Source organism: Meleagris gallopavo, chromosome 16 (genome assembly GCF_905368555.1).
Source record: "Meleagris gallopavo chromosome 16, MGAL_WU_HG_1.1, whole genome shotgun sequence".
In the NCBI taxonomy this organism is placed as follows: domain Eukaryota; kingdom Metazoa; phylum Chordata; class Aves; order Galliformes; family Phasianidae; genus Meleagris; species Meleagris gallopavo.
The window spans coordinates 9,311,653-9,338,040 of NC_139419.1; the positions used below are offsets into that span (position 1 = coordinate 9,311,653).

The 26,388-nt window shown below is 36.6% G+C and overlaps 1 protein-coding gene across 2 annotated transcripts in view; it reads left to right on the top strand.

Annotated features, from left to right (window-relative positions):
- The window catches only part of GRIN2A (glutamate ionotropic receptor NMDA type subunit 2A), a 163,525-nt gene that overhangs the window by 104,696 nt on the left and 32,441 nt on the right, over window positions 1-26,388 (top strand). For both annotated transcript variants that reach the window (XM_085237528.1, XM_085237529.1), the window contains exons 6-11: window positions 8,998-9,203; window positions 10,601-10,769; window positions 10,894-11,047; window positions 13,793-13,918; window positions 15,633-15,862; window positions 21,150-21,310. In XM_085237528.1, the coding sequence (XP_085093654.1) occupies window positions 8,998-9,203; window positions 10,601-10,769; window positions 10,894-11,047; window positions 13,793-13,918; window positions 15,633-15,862; window positions 21,150-21,310 (1,046 nt within the window). The remainder of the gene's footprint in view (window positions 1-8,997; window positions 9,204-10,600; window positions 10,770-10,893; window positions 11,048-13,792; window positions 13,919-15,632; window positions 15,863-21,149; window positions 21,311-26,388) is intronic.

Here is a 26,388-nt window from a genome sequence, read left to right on the forward strand (position 1 = left end):
CTAAATGTTGGACCAACACTGACTGAAGTTGTAGATCTGTGATTTATTCTTTGCTTTGGTGAGCATGAGTGCAGTAGGCAAGTTACAGTAATGGAAGAACTATCACTAATCTCCAAGTTTATTCTAAATGTAACCAAAGATTTTAAACTTTCTTATTAATGCAGGAATTAATGTAGAACTTGAATTTGTCTGATAAACTAACATATACCAGATTTGCAAGCCCTGTATGAGGTTGTATGTGTTTATATCTAGGAAGGAATGAGTAGGCAGAGAGTGCGTGATTCCTGCCTGGAATAAATGGACCAAGGTCTTCACAGAGAGCTCCATTTGTCTACTGACATCCACTTTCATGTGGCTAAGGAAAGACAACTATGAAATGGCATAGATGAAACTTCACTGGACAAAAACTGGAAAGCCTAACACTTGGTCAGATTTCTGACAGTTTTTTTCAAAGAACTGTGATCATAAACCATCACTGAGATGTTACAGGGTGTTTTTTGGGAACTTGTGTGCGAAGTTAGGTTCATGACAGCTGAAGGATCATTCCAGGGAGACCTTGTGATGGCCTTCCAGTACCTGAAGGGGCCTAAAAGAAGGATGAGAAGGGACTCTGGCAGGGAGTGTAGTGATAGAAGGAGGAGCAATGATTTGAAACTAAAAGAAAGTAAATTTAGATCAGAAATTAGGAAGAAATTCTTTACTCAGAGGGTGGGTAAGGCACGGGCACCAGCTGCCCAGAGAAGCTATGGATGCCCCATCCCTGGAATTGCTCAGTGCCAGGATGGGGGAGGCCCTGAGCAGCCTGGTCCAGTTGGAGGTACACCTGGCAGGTATTATGGCAGGTGCTTGGAGCTAGACCATCTTTAAGGTCACCTTTAACTCAAACTGTACTATAATCCTATGATAATGATGTCTTGGGATAGACATTTGCTAACATTTATAAGTAAATATGTCTACATGAACTACAGTGCATGATCTAATGCTGTACCATTTGTCAGTAGTTATGTGGCCTAAGCTGATGCTCATAGCAGATGCAGCATGCCCTTAACATGTCAGGTTGTTTTTTTCCTTATTTCATTCTTGTCAATTAGGGTATTTAGTCTTACTGTAACATCCCTATATTGGTACTGCTGAGTGAAAGTTGTTTGTATGTTATTTCTGTGTCACTGAGCTTTAATTTGGTCAACGGAAAGGCCTTTCAGCTTTTTCTGTGCTGGATTTTTTGAATTACAGCAATTATTATGCACCATTTCTTAATGTCCTGTATTCCAAAAAATGATTATTCCTTTCTTATTTCTACTTTTCTTCCTTCCTGTTTGTTTATAATCTCTGTGGGTATTTAATTTTCCTATGAGCCCTGATGGCCGTGGTCTTGGTGCTTTCCTGTCAGTGTAAGGAGCAGCCATAAGGGATGAACAGTACATTTGCATACCCCATGTGAGATTTTGCACTAATTTTTGAAAACTTCAAAGTCTTCAAATGGCCATCTTCAACTAAGGCTGTAAACCATTCCTTATTAATAAGATATGAAAATGCCCATATCATATTTTGTCATTTAAATTAAGAATGTCATTGTGAAATGCAAACCTTGACCAGCATGAAGCAACGCAAAGGTTTGCAACAGAAGGTCTACAACAGATGCTGGTTCTAGAGAAAGGATTTTTCTTGTGTTCTTTGTTCTGCTGCTACTTGTTATTACTATTCTGACAAAGTTGATTTACGCTCCTTAGTTATTGACGTAAGATGTGCCTTGTACATGGAAATGGGTGGCCAAATAAAAGAAACAAATAGTTTTTCTGTAAATCAAGATGAGTTAGATTTTGTATTTGCTCAGCATTATTTTCCTCACGAAAGTGTGACAGATCAAAAAGTATGTTTGCAATATATGTGTGTTCAGCGTAAAAAAAAGAATCAGAGATTTTTTTTTTTCCTTTTATTTGGGTAATCCTGTGAGTGCATTTAGCATCTGTGTTGTCGTGTAACATTTTCCCTTACAAAAGGATGATGGCTGCGTATTGCGTACAGCTCCCATCTGCTGGGAAGAGGGTGATAGGACCGAGCTATTTGTTTGTTTTCTCTGAGATGTGCTGGTGTGACAGACTTTCTTTTTGTGCCAAGCTGGCATGCAAAAGAGAATGCTCTGCTCTTTTCTCTCTCTACTCAGAATCTGGCCTTTCTCTGTTTCTCTCATTCCATGAGGGTGTGTGATTAGGGCTATACCAACCATCTACGTGCTATTTAGAGACTTCTTTAGGGTGCAGCAGGAGAGGGGACTCTGCAGTGTACAGTAATGAGTAGTTTTGCTGCTTTTCTTTCTTTCTTAGCTGTATTTCTGTTGCTTTTCTGAAAACCACACCAAATAGTTAATTATTGGCCTCTTCAGCTGTGATTTTCAGAAAATGGATAGGCATGAACAAGGTGACCAAAGTGCATAGTTAATGCATGGTATTTGTAAGGTACTTTAGACAAGAGTGAATGAGACAAGGACCCTGTGGCTGCTAATTCAGGTTGATGTTAAATGAACTCTTCCATGCTCTCTGCTATTTTTTCTTTTTCCTTCTCTGTTAAGCAAATGAGAAAATTCCAGACTGCATAAAAAGAAGAAATAAAGAAGAATGTATATGTTTAAAAGAAATACAGTGATAGATATACACATATTTTTTATAATGGGAGCACTAGTTTTTGCATCTAGACTAGTGAAATAAACTCTTTACCTTTATATGTGAAAGAACTGACTGTATATATGTATCTGTTTATATATTGTAAGAGTTACATGCCTCTGGGCATATATAAGAGGTTTTATAATTTGGGATAGGATCTTTCCCAAAACCAATTCTATTGCTTTCTTTTCAAAAGGAGGTCATCTTCAATATTTCTTTGGGGTTGAGACCACACATTACTGTGTTAGCAATCTAACTAGGAATGACAGAAATTTATCATAAACACCTAGGTATTTCATGGCTTTTCCACAAAGTAGGGTAAAGTTTATTTGGGTTCAGAATATGACAGTTCCATGGGCAGAGAATGTCTTTATTTTTTTTGACATTTTCCTCAGCTTGAATTTTCTGGTTTGAAAACAATGCTGTGTTTATTACTTTTAACTCCGTCTCAGTGCATTTTCGCGTTCTTCCTCTGTTTTTGAGTCTACCAACAGAGAAATACCATAGCATCTGCTGATATTAAGCTCATTTTCAATTTAATTACCCTAGTAATGTTAATTGAATTCTTAGGAGGTCTAGGCAGAATGAGAACTTTCCTAGACATGCTTCTATGGTCTGTTTACTCTAAGTTTTCTGTTTTCTTCTCTATAGTTCAACTTGCTAGAGACTGTAACTATATGTAGTTAATGAGTTTAAGTTTGGAACATAAATCAGAATTTTAGACCTGTCTTTGAACATTTCCGTAGTTCCAGCTTCCATAATACAGAAGTCCAGATACTCCTTCTCTGCTTTATTTAATGCTCAATTAAATGTCTGTCATTCTAACAAAACTCATACTACCAACTATCTACATGAAAGAGATTTTAAAGAACACGTTTTTTTAAAAATAGCTATATTTTTCATGTATTCTACAGGTACCTAGTTGGGCTAAGGAATTGACTTGCCATCAGATGAGATTTTGTAACAGCTCACTGTTGAAGGTGAAGATGACCGTGTGTTACACTTAAATGAAGATTGATTTAAGATATTTTTAATCTTCTAGGAAAGAGGAGAGGGAGGAAAACTGAGCAAACTATATCGATTCATCTACAGTTCCTGTCATTAGGGAGTGGCTGCACCAAGTATAGAAGTTGCATTTTGTTTTGACTTCATTGTGCCTGCCACACCAACCCAAATACTTGAGATTCACCTTAATGCAGATAGAATATGAAACTGGCTGCCTAACATTAACAAGCTGTGCTTTCAGCTGATTCTCTGAGCTAGTAGAAGTGATTCTCTACCTCACACTACGTTTTGAAATCTTAAAAGAATATTTCTATTCTGTTTCAGAGAAAAAAAATTACACTTTCAAATTCAATGGATCAAAATCCAACCAAAAAAAATCAAAACAAAAACCTCAACAAATTAAGGCAGATGAAATTCGTTTACTTAAACTTATCTCTATGTATTGTGATAAACTAGACAGCAAATCCAGAACTGTACATGCAATGTCTTCATTAAAACACCTTTCTTTTTTTCTTTTTTTTTACAAGATATTTCAAGTGGTATTTTTATCTTTTGAACAGCAAAAAGTGCCCACTTTCTGATCTGTTCTCTTAAAGAGTAGAGTAGAATAGCTGAAGTGGAAAGGACATTGACAGTTTATCTAGTTCAACTGCCTGACCACTTCAGGCCCAGAGAAACAATTCTTTCAAATTTGCTTCAACTTTCTTTCAAATCCAAATTACTTTCAATTCAATTTAATTCATATTTCTTTCACTTTTTTCTTTCTCCAAGTAGAAAAAAAATTCTTTCAGGAAAAGGAGGGCAATGAAAATTATCTTCAGGAAAATACTCTTCTACCCATCTCATAACTTATCAAAATAGAGTTTTGGCAGCCTGGCCTTTGTAGTGTTCTAACTCTCTCACTGACCTCTTGTCTTTGGCTAACTTCTTTTCCAAGCAGTGATGGCTTGAAGTCTGTGAAATAAGTGAAGACTTCTGAATGGCAGAGTTCACTTGAGATTGGTTATGTAGAAGTTGGGATTTCTAGGCTGCAGACATAAAGAATAAGATTCATCACTGTAGTAAGAGGATTTCCACAGTAGAGACAGTGTGTTTCAATGCTATCTGTGACTTTACCACTATTTATTTTTGTATATCTCCCAGTCTTTGATTAGCTGTGCGGGTCTCTGTTAAGAATATGTGGATTTACTGCTTACTCCTTTAGATTCCTGTTTTGTGAAACATAAGAAAGAACAACATTTATTTCCAAATTCTTCATGCAGCTAGTCCAGCCAAGAGTATCTAGCCGCAACTTTGTCCAGTCTACATGTAAGTTCATTACCTGGTTTGGTGTAAAGGCTTCTGGGGCTGTATGCTGCCAGCACTGATCAGAGAGTGGCTTGTGCAGATAAATCATTTTCTGTTAGAAAACAGAGTTGAAGGGTATATGATCTAGTACCAGATCTGGAGGTTGGCAGCCCTGCCTGTGGAGGGGGGTCAGAACTTGATAATCCTTGGGGTCCCTTCTAACCCAAGCCATTCTATGGTTCTATGGTATATTGCCAACAGTGCTTCAAAACATGCAGATTTCCTGAGGCTGCACTGCAATCATTGTGTTGTGCACTGTATTCCTTTACATAACAGCTGTTTGAACCAAAAGATTTAACAGATTTGAGCAACTAATAACTACATTCCATTTCTTGTTTCTTCTTCATGAAATGAGAATGTGTAATCTGCTGACATTTGCTTTTAAAAAATAAAGTATCTAGTAAGTAATTCAGCTTTTCTGTAACTTTTGCATTATGTGGTAGCTAACAAGAAACGTGTAGATATTGAGCCTTTATACTGTCACAATCACCTGTCCTTTTTTTTTTTTTCCCCAGTTGTTTCCTCCTGCTTTGTTATCTGATTCCAGTCAATGAGATTTTATTCTGAATTCTTTGACGGTAAACCATATGAGTCACAATTTGATAACATTAATATCTTCAGAGAAAAACTTGTAACTCCAGGTTAGGCCTGATTGGTGTGTAACAATGGTATCTTCAGTGTCAGTACCTTCATATGATTAATGGTTTACCATAGCCTGCATTGCAATGATTTCCTGGCTGTTTCTTGAATATTTGTATAAGGGATATCAATATCACAAGGTAAGCATACTAATTTAAAAAGGAACCCCTTGAGCCTCCAATCTAGATACTTGGACTTGGTCAGAGGATGACATTTTTAGTTCATTTCATCAGTAGCTTTGATGATCTTAAAGTAGCGTGCTCTGCAAAAAGTGTGCTGCAAGACACTGGAGGCAAATGTTGGAGCTGTCCAGGTTGGTCAGCTATTTCACCGTAACATGGTTTATTCAAATATAGTTCTTGTCTCCCACTAAAAATAGCAGCTGAACTTTTCATATTTTAGTTTTTCTATTTTACATATGAACTTATTCTACTGTCTTCAGAGGTGAAGTCAGGACTTGCATGCCTTTGGTGTCTCAGTTATTTTTCTTTGCTGTCATAGGTAAGTCATTAAAGAGTTTTGAATAAGAACTTAACATTTGAGTTTGCACAGAAATTCTTTCATTTACAAGCAAATCTCTTTATAAAGTTCAGGAATAAAATGGAAATGTGTTATGACCAGTTTTTCCCACCTAAGTATGTGAAACTTTTTCATGCGTTCAAAATTGATGCTGATTGGATATAGTCCTAGATCTGAATTTTCCGTAAGTGACACAAATGCTGATCTTGCAAGATAGCAAAATATGGATTTAATTTCATAAATTCTCTGAATTTCAGCAGGAACATATTAATGTTTCAGTTTTACTTAATCTGCAGCTTTTCTCTGTCATTTCAACTCTTCACCTTTTAAAAATTGATACCATCAATTGCACAAGGATGTTGAAAGAACTAAATAATATATGAGGTTACAAAACACTGTGTAAATAATTAATACCATTCAGATTCTTATTAGCTGTACTACCATTAGTTCTGTGGAGGCTGAAAGGCTTCTAATGTAACTATAAAAATCTTAGTGTATTTTGACTATGTGTTTTAATTGCAGAAAGCTAAGTTCTTACTCTCCATTTATAATAAATAAGAAAAAAGTGTTTTGATCATTCAGAAATGTAGCTGAATGGTAGAAAGAAGTGCAACATGTGTTCTTCAACACCATTACCAAATAAAGATGAAAACTGTTCAACTATGAGTCCAGCATCAGTGACAGAGCACATCCAATGTTCATGCTAACTATTTAAATCAGGACAAGCAAATCCAACACAAATATTACCCAAACAAAAGGAGTGAGTAATTACTCTTCCTAATTACTCTTCCTTATTTGCCATTTTCCCACCAGCAAGGCTCCTCAGGAATATTCTGCCATTGTTCATTACATTGAAATCTTCATCTTGTACTTCTTTTTTGCCATTGTGCTTTCTGACTCTGTGTGTCCCTCACTGCACTGTGGGATGACCTGCAATGCTTGTGAGATCTGTGCCTCTCTGAAGCCCAGGTGAATTCAGTGTGCTGGCAATACAGCAGCAGAATTCTTCAGAGAGAATGGTGATGCTCCTGAGGCCTGAGGGAAGGTCTTAATTATTTTTTGACACTGATACAATAAGAGACTATGGAGGTGGATCTGTGGAAAAAGCAGATGTTTGGATTTTAGAGACTTAATCAACATAACACTTCTGTAGAGATGCAGCTACCTAAAAAATGAGCATTTCCCCATGTTCAGCTCCTTAAAAACATCACTGATTATATCCTTCTCAGAACAATAAAAGGGCAATTGCTTTAAGTAAAGTATTGAAATATGTCATGATTCCTGCTTTAACAACAAAACAGCCACTGTATTTTTGATGGGATCAGATAAGTGCATATCACAGTGGGCTTTTTGTGTTCCTTTTGGTCTGGTGTGACAGTGATGCACACTGGAGATGCTTCCAGAGTCTTTACCAGGACATGCAGAACGGCACTGCACTGCTCTTGCCACATTCCTGGACACCCAAGGGCAATTGAGCCCCAGTCATCATGGTTTTGTTACTGCTGTTTGGAATAGGCAGGCACATTTTCCACTGTTGTACTCAGTGTGTTTGTTGTCTGGTAGAAGGCTCTGGCTAGAGCCTTCTGGCTTATTTATGGTGTAGCCATCAATGATGCTGTCTAAGCTGACATAAAGCAGCACAGGCCCTGCTGTGAATGAGATTATGTACCAGAACTTGGCGATCAAACAGTTTTTTGCAATATAACTGTCTTGTAGAGTTAAGTACATTTGTTTTCCTGTGCATGGAATTGTTTTTCTCAAAGGCTACATCCGTTGTGTTTTGATTAAATTACATACTAGAACTGTAAGTAATATAATTTCAGTGCCTGGTTCCTGCTGGTTTAGAGTTCCTCATTCTCTTGGGATATTTTGAATTTCCTAATTTAAGTGTATAAAGATTTGGCATTTCCACCTCTTACTTTAAAGTTCAGCAAAACATCTTGGGTTAGAAACGGGACAGAAAGGAAACTGCAAAGGGCACATATTTGTCTACTTCTGTAAATGGGAAGAGATACAAATTATGTTATTTGGGCACTTTTGCAATTCATTTTAAAGTCTTTAGAAGACCAAAGGGAAGAAAAAATTTAATACAGTCTTTTTTTAGCATCTGAGACTGTCATTGTATCATTAATTCCCACTATTTTCCTTGCAAAACAAATATTTCACCAGTCTCATGATTATGTTGTAATTTGTTTAGCTTAAGTAACTGAAGGATTATTAAAATGTATTGGTTTATAAATTATGTGGACTGGTAGCTCATTTATATAATCTGTCATTACCGCTTGGGTAAACTGCAATTAGATTTACAGATACAAAGTAGTTAAAAATGCTAGAGCTTTCAAAATATTTAAATCATTTTTTAATCATTTGCCCACTGCTGGTGTTCTGGCAGTGGAAAAAAATACTGGTTCATTAGGGCTGGGTAATTTATAATAGTAAATAAGATAATTTATAATAGTAAATATATAATTTAAAAGTAAAACTGGACATGCTCCCCACAAGTCCTAAAACAATATATTTACCCTAACACTAAAGGTTTGTTTGATTAGTTGCTAAACTTTTTGAATTATTTGGCAGTAATTAAGGCAGAATGTATTATTTCTACTAAGAACCATGTCATGTGGAATTATGCTTCTGTTCTGTTTAGTTTGGCCCAGCTCAGAAATCCCAGGACTAGGCAAAATGCTTTAGCAATGCGTTCTCAAATGTGAAGCCTTCTCTAACATGTGAAGTAATTTCTGTAGGGAAGATATAAGTTAAGAAAAGATAAGATATAAGACAAACAAGCAAGCAGATGTGAGTAGCCTGTGTATCTTGGGTTTTTCAGGTGGGGAAATGGGAGAACAACTCACTGAGCCTGAAATACTCTGTCTGGCCAAGGTACAGTTCCTTTGCAGACAGTGATCCAGATGATAACCACCTGAGTATCGTCACCCTGGAGGAGGCTCCCTTTGTCATCGTTGAAGATGTGGATCCTTTGATGGAAAGCTGCCAAAAAAACACTGTGCCATGTCGTAAATTTGTCAAAATTAAGTAAGTAAATCATTACATTTTTCTAAAGTGCAAAAGATGCACCCTCATTTTCTTTATTTATTTTCCCTTATTTCTTTTCTTGTATATATTTTTTGATAATCTGCTATTTTTTCTCTTGCTTTTCATTCCGTATTTCTCTTCCTCTTTCTCCCTTTCACATACAGTGTACTTCCTTTTTAATAAGCTGGAAGGTTCTAGTTATAAACTTGTAAGTGACATTGAATTAATTACATGATAATCAGTTTACAGCAAATTTGAATTGAACTAGAACTAGCCCTTCTCAGTCTCATGAAAGAAGAGAGTGTACCTAAAATTGGACTGATTTAATGAGTCCTCTTTGAATTGTTTCCTGTCATGTTGAAATGTGCCCACTTGAATAACTTTAATTAGTTTACAGAAATTCCTTTTATTGAAAACAGCATCTTTATGCTTAAGTTTGGTACAGGAGAAACTACTCCAGAATAAAATACTGCTATGACAGAGAAAAGTCCTCTGCTTTCATTGCTCCAATTTTGGAGCAATTCTTAAAAATTGGTGAAACATCTGTCACTGAGTAATTGCCAGTGCTTCTTCACCCGATCTGTGCTTCAGTCTTTATATTTCTGGAATTAATATAATAACATTTTTTCATTGGATAGGTGCTAGGAGATTTAGTCTATATTTTGAAGATTTCTAGAAATTGCTCAGTAGTTCCTGAGGTCCAGAAAAATATTTCATTTACATAATTGAACTTATTTCAGATCTGAATTTCTTCAAAGTCAGTAAAGTATTGCCTTGATCTCTGAGGAAACTCAGACTGAAAAGTGCTAGAGGCCGTAGAGCTTTTCTAAAACAATAGAAAGAAAATCCTTATCTAAGATCTACATGGCTGATCTCAGTTTGAGACTCTAGTTTACTGTTGGTAAGGCTTGTCTAACCTTCCTGAGTGGTCTTGGCATCCCAAGGTAGCTGAAAGTCACTTTCTTAAATTGCAGCAAAATGTGCAGCATCCACTTTCAGTACTGAGAACTGCTGCACCTTTATTCAGCTTACATGATGGGCAGTTCTGTAATTACTAAATTCCATGTGATCTTATGTCTCGAGAGTAAAAAAAAAAAGACTTAACCTAAATTGAGGACACATCACTAAGTGGAGACTGTGATGAAGTCCAGCATGCCACACACTGCAGCAGGAAGCACACCAATATCTTCTCCTTAGCTCTTGTCAAGCCACTCCAGTGTGATTAGGATGAGCTGCAAGGACTGTATAAAGCATTCTATTGTTTATTTCTCCAACATTTCAGAAAAACGTGGTCACTCAGAAATAGGAAAAAGTGTTGTTTTACAGTGTGCTGAATCTTGCTTTTGTGGTGGTTCTTTTTCCCCCAGAAGAAATGTTTATGTCTCTCCTTTTGACAGCAACTCAACTAATGAGGGAACTAATGTAAAGAAGTGCTGCAAAGGATTCTGCATTGATATCTTGAAGAAGTTGTCTAAAACTGTCAAGTTCACATACGACCTGTACTTGGTGACTAACGGGAAGCATGGCAAAAAAGTCAATAATGTGTGGAATGGAATGATTGGTGAAGTAAGTTCTGTTAGGTAAAAGAGCTCTTAAGTGAGAACTTAGCAATGTTTGTTTTTAATTCATTTGGAGAAACAAGGTACTCTCTACTGAGTAATGTTGGTGGTGTCTTCTCTTTGTGGATCAGGTGGTTTATCATCGTGCAGTTATGGCTGTGGGGTCTCTCACTATTAATGAAGAGCGCTCTGAAGTGGTTGACTTCTCAGTGCCATTTGTTGAGACTGGGATTAGTGTCATGGTGTCACGGAGCAATGGCACAGTTTCACCATCTGCTTTTCTAGGTATGATTCTCTAACCCCTCCAGATCATTTAATTGCATTTCTGTAGAGTGGGATAACTGTTTGTTAAGCTAAATAGTATATTGACATGTTCCATCAATTTTTGAGTTATGCGTTAAGAAGTTTGCATGGTATTGACAAACTTGATTAATGTGGTTATTGGCACATGGATGCTGTTGGATTCATATGAAGTAATGGGAAACCAAATGACAATGATTTCCTTAAGAAAAGCTGCATTACACACTAATATATGCTTGTTTAGCCCATAATAAATTGTTGGTTTTTTTTTTTTTTTTTTTTTTTTTGTTTGTTTTTTTAACAGTCATATTTATGAAATGATTTTAAAACCCCTTGTAGGAAAGTGTAGAAGAGAAGACTTTGTTATGACTAGAATAGATCTGACAGCTAAACTGGCAACAGATATGTCTGGCTTCTGAAAGCCATACTACTACTTTGTTCTGACAGATTTCCTCATATCTGTTATTTCTGTTGTGGGTGTCCCCTGCGTGTAAAAATTATATCAGTGTTAAAACATCTTCATATATTACTACAATTCAAATATACTACTTCCTGTAGAGATTTTATTCAAATTTTATTCAAGCGAAGTAAGGAAAAACCTAAATCCAGATTTCTATATGTTTAAGAGAGAGTGAGTTTATAGTTGAGGCCACATGTCCATTTTGGAAGAACTGATAGAATAGGAAATCTATGAACCTGTTTTTTTGTGTGTTTTGTGTTTTGGTGTAGTTTTTTTTTAATGTATTGTGCGTGTGTATTTATTTTGTTTTTTTTTGGTGTGTGAGGGTAAAACTTGAAGTTAGTGGAGTAATCCATCCTTTTCATTGCTCAGTGTTCTCCATTGCCAATCTTCTGAACTGTACACTAAGGCATATACAACCTTTTTTTTTTTTTTTTTTTTTTTTTACTCTATTGAAAGATCTTATGAAACCAGCTGCTTACTGGGGGATGTTCTTTCTGTCCTTTGAGAATCAAATAAAAATCCTGAATGCATAATTCGATCTGTAATATCACAGGAAGATCAACTTTATTATTCAATTGATTTTGTACTTGTTCAAACTTACTACTTGTTATTATAAATAGCTTTTTATTTTGCTGTTGCTTCTTTTAATCCTGCGTCTCATTACCAATCTGCTTAAATTATTAAAGAGCATTCTGCCTAAACTGTTGTTTATAGCTTTCTGTTTCAAATCGACTTGCTTTGCTCTTTGCCTTAGTTAAATTTTGACAAATTACCATTGGTGTTTCTACAGCGTTGCTTTTGATAAGAGTTTCATTAGGCTTGCTTACTTCTTTGAGGATGATGTCAATATTGAATGATAATTTTATGTGAATTCCAATTAATTCCAATTAGTATATGAATTCATAGAATATTTCTTAGTAAGTGTATTTGGGTCTACCTATTGGTTTCTGAAAGGATTGCTCTCTTCCTTTTAAGCATTGTTATTTTGCTAACTCGGTATTCTCTTCCAAACAAATTTCTGTAATAATTGAAAGAATTTAACAATCTGTCTTTACAATATAATAAATGAAATACATTTCCTAAAATAGGAAAGAGAACAGTATGGTTTAATAATTCCCTGTTTTGTCTTAATAGTTCACATCCAAAAAATTTTCAAATGTTAAATTCAAAGAATGAAGAAGTTTGGATAGAAGAACACCTTGAGCTTCCAAAAAAAGCAAAGCATGGGTGCAGATTCATTTGTTGTCACATCCTGTGCTTCTTGGTTCTGTTCTAGTCTGGACATTTCTTTCTCACACTTCCAGTATTTACTAAAATTAGTATATTATATACTCCAAATAAATTGACCGAATAAAGAGATTACTTTGACTTACAAAACCTTTATTGCCTGCATCATTATACCATAATGACTAAAAAAGGAACTTCTTAAATGACAGAGAATTTTTGTTTAGGCAAAGGTGTTATTGATGATATTTAAGAGCGCTGTGTTATCACATGGCGTTAACAATCCCTTCAGAAAGTTGGTGCTTATTCTGTACTTGAAACTGCTTTTAGTTTTCCGTTCTAAACTACTTTAACTTAATCATGTTTTTTTCTCTTCATCTGACGTTTAGTTTTCCATAGAAAGCTTTTGATTTCAGAAATTTGCTCCCAGATGAGCGCAAGACTTGCAAAAGGATGTGTTTGCTATTGGTAGAAACAACATCTTCATTAGAGGTAGATAAAAGTGAACAGAAGGAAAAAAAAATCCGAAACATAAGATTTGCTTTGGATGGAAACATTTGGCTCTTTTCCCTAATGCTTTCTGTTGGATAGAAAATGAGAGAGGTGTACTTCTCTGAAACACCAAACGTCTTATGTGTATGCTTAATTGCTCTTGCTCTGCAGAAATACAGTCATAATGATGGGACCGTTCTGTTGATAAAAGCATACACCATTGGATAAACAGAAATGAGTTGTAAACAGAATAAGCAGCGAGTTAAGCTAAGAATTTGCCACTCAGTGTCAGTTAAGGCTTTGTTGAAGAAGTGAAGTACACAGCTTTTGTATTTGAGTTTCAACTTACATATGTGATTTTGAATACGTGAAGATTGCATATAACAATGGCAGTTCCTTGTATACTGCTGCTTGTTTATCTGCTAGCATTTTGGTTGAAACAGCTAATTTAAAGAAAGCCAGTGGGCTTGCCTAGCCCTAAGACACTGGAATTCTTGTGATGTGACTGGTTTAATGAACTGTTTCTGTTTCTCTTGTCTCTTTTGATGCAGAGCCTTTTAGTGCTTCTGTCTGGGTGATGATGTTTGTGATGCTTCTCATTGTGTCCGCCATGGCTGTATTTATATTTGAGTACTTCAGTCCTGTAGGATATAACAGGAACCTAGCACAAGGAAGAGGTAAGCTTTGCATTTTACACAACCCTAGAGCCGTCAGAAGAGTATTCATGTATTTACAATCTCTTGCCCTCCATCTTTTAAAATAAACATATCATAAAGCAGTAAAAGCAGTCATGAAGCTTTTCATTTAAAATGTGATTTTGTGGCGGGGTTACATTCTAATTCATTGCAATAAAGACGTGGAATGGTGTTATTAAAAGCAGTTGTATTCAGGCAATGTTTGGTTAGTATACTGTATCAGCTGAATTGTCAGCTTAAAAGAACATTGGAATAAACTCTACGGACTCCTGACTTATGATTTCAGAGATAGTTCAGAGATAATGATCTAAAATGATGTAATTTGTTGTGCAAGCTGGAAAAGTAGCTGTTCGCTTGTATATAGTTTTATATAGTCCCTATAAAAATGTATAGTTCTCTTGTGGTTAACTCAGCCTTGAAATGAGCCCAGTGGCAAGAGAGCATAATTTCTTACTGTGTTGCATCCTTGGCTATAGAAAGTTAATTTTTAAAATATACTGGCAAAACAAATTAGATACAGAACATGACTTTCTTGATGAAAGATGCAGTTGTATAATATTAGCACTGGCCTGAGAATGAGAATTTCATGTACTGTGGTAGCCTCATCCTCCCCTTTCTTCACTTTCAGTTCAGAATGTGGACTGTTTTTAATATCTAAATCATTGCCACTTCACTTTATAGCATGCAATCTCCCAGTTTGGTGAGTGTAACCAGACTGTGACCAGCTAATGGCTTCTTCCTGTTTGTGATTGATTTGCTTCTTGAACAAGGAGTTTACTGTCATATTCAGATGATGTTATCATTTCAATAAGATGGTACATTTGTAACCTATGTCCAAAATAAACACTGTGTTTAGGAAGGGGAAATTAAAGGTTTGTAGAGACACTGGGGATCTGCAGGCTGGGTTGTTCTTTTCTCTGTCACCTCGTGTGCCAGAATTGATTATATAGTGGCTAGAAATTCATAGTGTAGCACTGCACCATTCTAATGGCTCCTAGAGGCTTGCCACAAATCCAGTTGCCATTCGTTTGAAACATGGAGAGCTTAAAATCAATGGGAGTCTTTAAGTATATTACTCCCTTTCCTACCTGTTTTCATCAGGCAGAAGCTCAATGGCACTACACTCTTCAGAAACATAAAAAAAAAACTTTAGACTGCTTTCTTCACATATACTTTCCTTACCATTTCTGCTCAGAAAATACATCTGTTCAACAGCTCAATTTTAAATCGCCCTATAAGGTAGTTTTACAAACCAATGGCTGGCTCCATTACGTTCATTTTACTGCAGTCTAACTTAGCAGTGCAGCAAAAAGAGGATAATCTAAGAAGTGCTTAACTGTATCATGAAAGTTTGCTCTATAATACATTTCTTCTGAAATGATGACATGGACTGAGTACACCCACATTGAGCTTTATTTGTTTAATAATAATTAAATTATTGGAGCTGTCTGCATTGTACTAATCTAAAGCTGGTTATGAGGATAGAAAAGTGGACAAATATTTTTCTAACATTTATGGACATATGTGTAATTACAATGCAGAATACCAATGCTAAATCCTGTGATTCCATTGGGAGGACTATAAATATTTATTAAAATATGTTAACCATGTCTTCATTAGTACATTTTGTTACGCGGGGTATCTTACCACAATTTAATATAATTGCAACTAAAACTATTACTCTTTGCAATCATAGATCCCCATGGACCATCCTTCACCATTGGAAAGGCAGTATGGTTACTCTGGGGCTTGGTATTCAACAACTCCGTGCCTGTGCAAAACCCCAAAGGGACAACCAGTAAAATTATGGTGTCAGTTTGGGCCTTCTTTGCTGTCATTTTCCTGGCTAGTTATACTGCCAACTTAGCTGCATTTATGATTCAAGAGGAGTTTGTTGACCAAGTGACTGGACTGAGTGATAAAAAGGTAGGTCGTCTGCCTTAAAAGACATTAATGTCTATTCTTCATAATCCATCTACAAATTTGTACTTTGTATTAAAAAAAACTCTGAGCAAGATAATCAGTTGGAACTGTATTATTTTTTTCTGAGTTAAAAACTCAAAGCATGAAAATATCTGACCGATTTCAAAGTCTTTGTATTGCCTTTTCAAAAGTAACTGCATTAATTAAAAGTACATTAATTTTGTGATGGAAATCAAGTCTTATTAGACTAAATGTGATGCCTCACCACTCCATAAAAGCTTGAAAAAAAGCAGATAAATCAGCTTGAATGCGTAGAAAGCATGTGAAATGATTTAAACATCTCTGTGTAGAATGTTAATAGTTCATTAATTGACAAAATATTCATAAAACCAGTAACCATCCAGTTATTATCTGAAAAAAAAAAATGTCAATGCTCTTGGAAAAAAAGTCTTCTTGATTTTCATATAGTGTGGATGAAAGTCCAGATTTAGAGTGACACTAGCATAGGGAAAGAGAAACATTAACAATCCGTATAAGTTTGCTGTAGACATTTCAATATTTTTCTGGTATAAAATGGGAAGAGTAAAGTTGAGATATTACCTGGAATAAGCCACATATTATTGAATGTGGAAGTGACTTTCTTGGATTCGAGAATTTTTGTGAGACTTTGATTTTGCAGTGGAGAATTGCAGATAAGTTGTAGATAAATGACAGCTCATTTAAGCTCTCCTAAAGTTTTACACAAATTGACAACTTTTTCATATTTTTCTAACTTGACTGAATTTTCTTCTGCTGAAAGTATATACAGGCTCTTTGAACTTGAATTTTTCATCAATTGTCTTATAAACCAGAGACCTAGCAATTATTTATTTGTTGTTTTATTTCTGTGACTGTTTTTTAGTACAACTGCACAGGGGGTTGAAGTCAATTTACAAAATTATTGTTGTGAAGGATATGCACAAAGCACATAAAGGGCACACCATTTTCAAGTTTCTGCCCAGTTGTCTTAAAATGAAACTAAATAGTGACATTGAGAAGTAACGTTTCAACAGAGTGTAGCAGAAGGGAGAAGTTCACAACGGATTTATTTCAAAGGACAGAAAATAAAAAAAAAATTGTTATTAAAAAGAAACAGTTCAGATGACTCACATCTGTTTACTGATTTAATGGTTCTCGATGACTGGCCTTTGAGTGATCTGAGTTATCAAAGCATGACTTGCAATCATGGCTAGGGTGAAAAACAGATAAAAGGAAACAAACAAAAACTTTGGAAAAACAAGCAAAACTCTTGAAAGAGTCTGAATAGAAACACCTCTATTTAAAGATAATATATTTAGTAAGAGATAGCTAAAAGATTTTCTCCTCTTGCAGATTAAAAAGATAGATTTAAAACTGGTTTTGCTGAACACAACAACATGCTGCTTACGGATTTAAGACCTCTTGATGAAACTATCGTCCTTCATAATGTCGCTAATAAACTTCTGAGTGCTGTGTCATCTGCGTGTCACCCAGAAATACATGGCACAGCATGTACTGGAGTTACTGGGGGTGGGTGTTCATAAACTCAAATGATTTAGAGGATGAGAGGAAAATTATATTTTGACATCTTTGTATATGTAAAAGATTTCTAAAAGCTTTGTGTTCATAAAAAGGTACAGAAAACGAGTCCAAAAGCATCCATTGAAGCTGGCTCTCATAGCACTTCCTACTTTTAAGGCCATTTATACCTTTTCATCTGAAGAGAGACAAAATCATTAAGAGAAAGTAGGAAGCATTGGACAGAACTGTCTTGCAAAGCCTTCATCTGCTGTGGTTCCTCCAAAATGCCCCATGTGCACATGGTCATGGAGATGCTCTTCCACCTTAATAAGGAGCCTTCATGATGCCGTTTACAGATTCCTTAATTTTTAGGATTCACAATGTTATCTTTACTTTTTTTGTGCGGTAAGACAGCACAAGATCTCTAGTTACTTAGAGAGATCCTTGTGTCATAACAGAGCAGAGTGAGATCAAGAGGCAGTATGGCTGATGAAATAGTAGGGCGACCCTTTTACCCCAGTCCATCTCTTCACTTTGATGTTATACCCTTCGGTGACTTTTGAGACTTGTTGGATGTAGATACTGAATGGTGATTATAATAATTTGAAGTTACTTAACACAGCAGCTATATTTTTCGAAGACCAGAAAGCAAATTGTTGGAATAAATCAGAATTCAAATGTAGGTTATTTTTTTCCTATCTCTGTCTATGACTTCCACTAAAATCTCTGTTAGCAGAGGGAGAATATTTATTATTTTCTACTATTTTAATAAGTTTTCTGCTGGTCCTTAAAATACTCCTGAAAAAAACAAAAACTAGCTACTGCTATGAATAGTAACGTTTTCAGACAGACGTGCATATCATCAAATTAAGTCAATATTAAACGTTTGTGAAAGATCACTTTACTACCTAATGAAATTGTCAGTTTTATTTAGGCATATAGCAAAACAAACTAAAAGCACTAGGACTGTTTTTCCTAAGTTTGGGCATCCTTTTGGAGTTCCTATATCAGTAGGATTGGGGTTTGGTTACCATGTGCTACAGATGGAGCAGTAGGCAGAGCATGGAGAATGAATTGTTTTGTCTTCTGAATAATAGTTGATCTCTCTGCAGTTATGATTCAAGCAGGGGGCTTGTGCATTAAATTTAAGGATTTTATTACCAACTTTAAAAAGAAAAAATTAACATTTCAGAAAATGTCTAGGAAGAAAATTGCTTCCTAGCAGACATGATACATTTTAATTCCCACCATGGGGTTTTAGGGAAAATGAGTACATCTATAGATTCAGTGCTTTTTTCTTTCTTTTATGCCTACCACACCACGCAGATCTCTGCTGAATCATAGAGCCTAGGACATGTCAGTTCTCTAAATGTGTTTAAAATTACTGATTAGAGATCTATGCATCTTAGATAAGAGTACAACGTTAGTAAAAATGTTTTAAACTCTTTTCCCATTTACACGTAATCCATGAGCAGGCAGTAGCACCACGCAGTTACTTCCACAGAAATATCTCATTACTGTTCAGTGTTTTTGGTTAAGTGCCTTGTGGCAAGAAATTCCAGTCAGTGGAGGATGTTTGAAACTATTTATTTCTGAATTTTCTGCATGTGAATTCCATATACAAATTCTTTAATCAGTTGAATTACTTGTTATCCTTATGATGTTAGAATGAACTAGCACTTTTTATTAATCTCTGCTTTCCTGCAGAAATATTGTTATTTGAGTGTTCAATTTAGGATGGAAAACTGCAACCATTCCTGTGGGAGGAAACTGGTGCCAACAACTTTAACCCACCTGAATGTTCTTGAAAAGTGAGACTATTCAAACCAAAACTCCATTTGTAAATCACCAAGGTGCTCCACTATGATCTTCCTGTTCCCAAATCCCTCGTGTTATACCCCAGGATTAGGAACCAAGCTTGCAAAATGCTCACTACCTTCCATAAATACCAATCGTGTCAACAGCAGCAATTTTTACAGGTCTTAAAATTGATGTCAATTTTTGATTTTTTTTTTTCTTTCTCATCCGGTTTTATTAATTGGGAAATTCAAATCAGATATTAGGAGTTATTGGAAGGCATCTCATTGTTTCAGGGACTAATTATCTGAACATTTAAATAAAGATAATAGCAGACTACAGCTGTATCAGTAGAATCTCTGGACATAAATTTAAAAGCAGGATTTGCCTCAGTGCCACATAGTGAACACAAAAATGAGAGAACAAATATAGTCTAAGAACCATGACTGGTATATAGTGTAATTTTAGTGCGTAGGTCAATTAGTATGTGCAAGGTAGTAGCAAAGTAATAATTTAAACAGTAAAGCTGTGAAATGGGAAAATGAGAAAAGTAAGACATTCGTTAGCTAGATGAATAGAGAAAAACAAAGTTCATTTCTTTATGCTTTGTCAAAATATGCTTAATTAAAATGAAGCATTTAATTGTAGTTCTTTAACAGGAAAATATTGTTGCAGCCATAATTTCACAATCAGGGTTTGATGGAATGGAAAATACTCCCACTTTTTGTATAACTCTGTTTGTATTCTCTTTCCAAATTGGCACTGGATACTGAAAATTCTTAATGCCCTGAGACCAAACTTCAAAAAGAGGAGTATTACATACGTAGCCCAAAGGAAGCAGCAACTGTATAAATATTAGCTTCTCTTGCAGCACAGGATTTGTAGATTGCTCTTTAACTTCAGCAGCAAAAACAGAGTGCATTTTACCATGGAATTTATGGGTGACTGCTTTTATCAGTGCTCAATTGAATTCCCTTACTAGTCAATAGTTCCTCTAATCTGAATGGCATTTCAAAATTTATTTCTTAGAGAAACATTTTAACTTAATTCTAAAGTATCATATGGTGCTTAATGGGAGATATTGAAAAGTCATGTACATAATTTTCAGGTCTAGTAGCAAGTGTTGGAGTGAGATTATCTTACACTTGTGTGTGCCCTGAGCTATTGTTAATCCTGTTGAGTAGTCTCTGGCTTGCCTATTTGTGCTGATGCAATAGTGATAAGAGAAGGTAAAACCGTAGAATAATATCTATTTACCCCTAAGCAAATGGTATGTAGGAATAAACCGTATCTAGGATTATAGGTGTGAAAGCTCCAGAGACATTTTGCATATCAAGTGATATAGCTGCTGAAGCCTTGAGGAAGATGCAAGAACTGTTCTTCCCCCTGAATCACAGGGGTAAGAGGGAAGTCAGCCCTCACGCTTTCCCTGCCTGCGCACCGCATCACCTCTGGAACGGTGTGTTAGGCTCTGTTTGGGGTGTGAAAATGATCCTTTTCCCTCGGCAACCCACTATGTCTCCGCTGAGATGAAGGTGTGAAATGACTATCAACTATGATTGTTATATACCAGAGTGTCTGCCTGGAATTTGGGTTCTCTAAGGACACATTGGCAGATGGGGAACATCTTCCAGAATCTCTCTGTTCCAGTTTCTGTAGTTCTTCCATATCGCAATGCACAGAAGAAAGTCTTATCAAAGTGGCACATCTGAGCTGTTTTTAATTTGCATGTAGATGTTTCTGTGTAGTTCACCCAGTGTGAAGACAGTTTCTGATATAATAGAGCTGAGTGTGAACCCCATGCATTTGCCTAGAATAAATTTGAGGCAGCCTATGCAAGATTTTTATTTTCTACCTGAAATTACCCTGGTAGTTATTTCTTGCTTAAGTTACATCTCCATAGGTACCTATTTTGAGTGCCTGAAAGATCCTGATTTTCCTTTTTTCTCTGTAGTTTCAAAGACCACATGATTATTCACCTCCTTTTCGATTTGGAACTGTCCCAAATGGCAGCACAGAAAGGAATATCAGAAACAACTATCCTGATATGCACCTCTACATGACAAAATATAATCAAAAAGGAGTTGAAGATGCCTTGGTCAGCTTGAAAACTGGGTAAGCTTCTTCCATGGGTTTTAAAGGAATATGTAGACCACAAAAACTGAAAAATATTGATCTGTAGCTACTGTGATACTGAACAGTGATCTCAGGCATTGTGTGTAATTCATGGCTTTTTTTTTTTCTTCCAACCACATTGTACTGATTTCAGAAAGGAAAATGAGTATCCATGAGTTGTAAGACTACTTTTAAATTGCGTGGATGCTTTGATGTCCAATATACTATAGATTCAAAGTGCAAAAAAAGTATTACTCTAAATAGAGGGGATACAGCAACACCTGCATTTGGGATTGAGCTCAAAACAGATGATTATTTGTCCAGACCTGGTGTATCTTTTCAGGACTATTCCATAGGAATGTGTTTTCAGACGGCACATTCTGACTAAGCTTGTTTTTCTGCTGAGTGTGCAACAACCTGAGATTTCTTTTCATCTTTCCATCCTTTCTGTCATTCTTTGGCCCCATATATTTGCTGTCAGATCTGAAGTGTTGGCTTTGATCTCCACATGATGAGACCGGACGATACAGTCTCATATATAATCTCATCTTGCTTCTGATAATGTTGGCAAACCAGCCCACTCTACTTGGCTGGTCAAGAAGACTGAATTTCCATTTTAATTCTGAAAAGGTTTGAATGCAACTCACTGCTTGTGTCTGAATGAGAGGAGTGTGTTAGCTTTGGTAATCTTTTCTAAACATACAGGCTTGATAATAGCCTGTGTATTTCTTTTAATAATACTGGATTAAAGATTTTATCAAGATACATTTATATTGTGTTTTTTTTTAAATGACAAGACTAAGTTGCCAATAGCAGATTAAGTACATCTGCTCCCATGACTGCTTGGTGGCTCAACTATTATTTACAGTGAGCACAGGAAACATTTCTTCCTGTACTAAATTAGCTGTTACTTTTGGTCCTTACTGTGGGAACTGTCTGTTCTTTTAATTTCTACTCTCCTTCCCCCAAACATGTTGTAGATTGTAATATATTTCTTCTGTGGAGGAAAAAAAAAAAAAAAAGTTGAACTCACTAAACCTTTCTGAGGTACTCTTCCTTAAAAAGTTATCCTTTCTATGGATTTCTTTTCCACAGTCTCCATGTAACCAACTGGACTCCTTATATCGTCATTTCTATAGGTGTTTTCAAATGGCATTTCTCAAGCAGTTTGTTCTATCTAAGATAAACAGTAACTTAACGTGCACTTGACCTCACCCAAGATACTCCAAACTGGGGACAGAGTCAAGCCCACGCAAATTTTATTTCCTAGGAGACATCTGCAGTGTGCACTGTATATACTGAGCTGAATGCTACTGCTCCTGCTGTGAGTTTTTGAATAGGCAGCTCTCCCTAAATTCAACCATTCCTTGAGCTCATTTAGGGGGATGGTTTATTTATGGGATATACGTTCCTTGTACTTTTCATCTGTCATTTGTGGTACTGAAAACCCTGAAAAGCCACTTTTAGCTTTAAAATAAGGCCACCTAAGAGACACTGAAGCAGGAAAGGGGGGAGCTGCCTGGCTGCAGGGAGTTCAGGACATTCACTAAAACTGGGGCTGGCTGCTCCTCTGCCAGCTGCTGCTCTTCCTCAAATGCTTTAGTGCTTTTGACAGTATAAGCTATCCATGTATTTCTATTTAATAAGATTTTATTTCAACTGGAGTCTCTTCCCTCTTCTAAGTAACTTAGAGCAGGCACCCCCAGGTGCCTACCTTGCTCCCTCTGGCTGACATTTCTCTAGCAAGTAGTGCCCATAAGCTGCCATGTGTGGTATTTTCACAGAATCACAGGACGGCCAGGGTTGGAAGGGACCTCAAGGATCATGAAGCTCCAACCTCCCCATTTAATACTAGACCAGGCTGCCCAGGGCCCCATCCAATCTGGCACTGAACGCCTCTAGGGATGAGTTTTCTGGATCATTGTAAGCAACTCTTAGATACTTGCTGCACTCCTTTGTATTTTGTCTGATAGAACCTACAGGAGGATTAAACAGCGCACTGACAGATGCTGGGAAGTGTCAGTTTGGGTGAGTTTATATCACAATTTTGGACATTTCAGCAGGAGAGTGGTGTCAAATGTGCTTACATATTTCCCTCCTTCAGTCTCTGCCACGCAGGAACTGTAGAAATCCCCAGTGAATGTGGTAGCTGTGGGCAATAAGCTTAGTTACAGATCAGACAGCATGACTTTATATTTTTTTTTTCACCTTTTGGTGTCCAAACCAATCTGTTTGCGTGATCATCCTGTCACTTGCACCTTTGTCCCACCTGGATTTTCCATTTTGCCAAGAAATTTGGTGAGGATGTGATGGCAGTTCCTATGGCTGACACCTCAGCTCTGCGGAGCTAAAAGTGAAAACGATGAGCCTGTATAAAAGGAGACTGTAATAGTTTGCATTCCCTGTTCAAGAAAAGTCATGAAAAGACATGTCAGAATATCACAACTGCCTGCCTCTTCTCTTTGTCCAGGCTTATATTCTTCAAAAACAGCATTTCCCCCTTTTCTTTCTCAGCATACATAGCTGTTTCCTCCTTTTTGACATTTCCCCAACTTCTGCCTTTCCCCATCATGATTTTTTTTATCAGATTGCAGATTGTTTCATGCTTTCATGTGAAGTTTGCCTTCATCCTTCTCTACGTTAGATCAAGCTGACTTTTTCCCTACTTCACTTGAGCCTATGAGTGTGAATACTTTGTGCCCCAAGGAGCCATATCACTACTGCTCTTCTGAGGATGACATCTCTCCTTTCACAAACTGCTTCTTTTTCCCAACAAATACACGTTTTTTGTTCTCTTCTTCAGTATGTATGAGTTCTGATTACTGCTATTTCATTTGTCATCTTTATCTCTTGTCAGAGCTATCCTTTTGTCTGTTTTTCTCTTTTCATCAGCATCATTGGTAGCATACAAAAAGCAATTTTTCTTCCATATCATACAGCCTGCTGCTTCTGCACAGCTTATTGAAGATGAACTATTTGGTAATTATAGAGTCATAGACCACAGACCTGGTAAGGACTTGCAAAGATTGTTTGCTTGATGTTGTCTGCTGCAAGTCAAAATAAACAGTGCCTGTATTCCTCTGGAAGAATTCCGTATCTGTTGTAATCCTTTGCTGTGGATTGTATCTACTCAGAGCTGTTGAGTTTGCATGTAGCACTTCCCCATGTATGAGTGTTCTGCTGCTATAAAACTCTCAAGGGAAATGCAATGGCCATATGCTCAAAGTAATTTCAGTGTTCTCACCCTTGCCTTGGCACATTGACACTGGTGCACTAGAATTTAACTGCTAATGGCTGAAATGACAAAATTTCATTGGTAGATTATTTTCCTATGGTAGAGATAAAATGGGAAGCTTTCATTGTCTGTTTCCCAACGCTGATGAATCCATCTAATTTTTTCTTTATTTCCTTAGTTCTCCTGGAACTTAGACTGCAGCGTATATCTTGTTTCAAGCAAAGTGATGGCCTCTAACTGGGGCTGTGTTCTGAGAGCATATCGATGTGGTGAGGACTTTATTTCAGCTTCGCTGCAAAAAGCTGTCAATATAACTCGTTTCAGGAAAATTGCAGTAATGAATCCCTTGTGTTCCATGGGCAGGCAATCTCTTGCTATACAGCTGCAGACCCCTTCGCTGTCGTTAATGTTTTTCAGTTTTTATTTGCGGCCACAGCTGTGACTATATACTCAAGGATTTGATGCTAAAGTTTCTTTAGGTTTCCATCTGCCTTCCTGTTAATGACTGCAATGTTTGCTGATTTATATAATCAAGGTTAGTGCCTCATTCCCTCGTTGTCTGTGGCATACTGGCAGTAACACAAAGCTTTTTATAAAGAATGCCATGGTGACAGCAATTCTGCAGGGTTCTTGGCAGGTATGGCCTTACATACAGAGGATTATCAAACTTGAACAGTCCAAAGAAGATATTTCTGACCTGCAGATGTGCCCTGAGCTGTTAGCTGCTTTGATAGGAACAGATGAGTTGTCTGTTCCATTCCTCAACATTTCTAATGACATCGTTATGATGATGCTAGAAGAAACACCTGAAAGCAGCTAATCCAACAGTGTGAGTGGCACGAGAAGTTATTCCCCTAACTCCTACAAACATTCTCATCTGAAAACAGCAATTTTTAACAATTTTTTTTTAAGCATGCACTGTTTCTAAGCAGAGAAAGCGCAAGAGAAAACCCCGGAAGGCTCTGATGTCCTTTTAACCCTCAGTCCCTAAGCTTATTGGCCCGAATTGGATTTTTGTTGTGTTTATAATGCTTATAAATCGTGTCCAGTTCACAGCTCTGCACACTGTTCTTCACTGAACAGATACAGGCTGGTCAGAGGCTGTGCTGGCAGCTTCCACAGTGTGTTTCAGGCACAACCAGGAGGCAAACATCTCCGTTTCTGTCAGCTGGAACACAATTCAGATTGTGCCCAGCAGATCTTTCTCTTAACTGCATCTGACAATTAAAGTGGCGGTGTACCTAAAATAAAACTAATTTTAAAAAACCTTGTCTTTTGGACAGCCAGCTGATGTCTTCATTTGGATACAAACCCAAGTTTTTTTTCCCCATTGTTTTCAATTTATTTTGCAGAAGAAATTGTTATCAATTTTTCATCAAAGGAAAAACTTTCTAGTTTTTATTCTCTCTGTTTCTTTTCACCTAAAAGGAGGAGTAAAGCAATGAGAGAAATTACCGATTTGAGAGAAAAGTTGTATCTGTGAATTTTTGATAAAAAGCACGAGTTCTTCATCATTCTTGTGGGCAATAATAACAGCTTGCAACCGGAACTCAAAGAAATGCTCAGCTGACATAAATTTTTAAACTTTTAATCTAGTGACTGAATATTTTCTGACTGGATCTGATTGACAACACCTTACAGTATTTGCAATTGAGACTCTTCACACTTTTCTTTGACTTTTAAAATTACTACAGATATAGCAATTCTTTTACCTAATTTTGGAGAAATTACTAAATGTGGTTGAGTTGGAGGAAAAAAAGGAAAGGTCAGTTGTTGAAAAGTCAAAATATATAGTAGTCTGGTAGGACCTAATGTGCTGTTCCAGAGGACTCCAGGGGCTGAG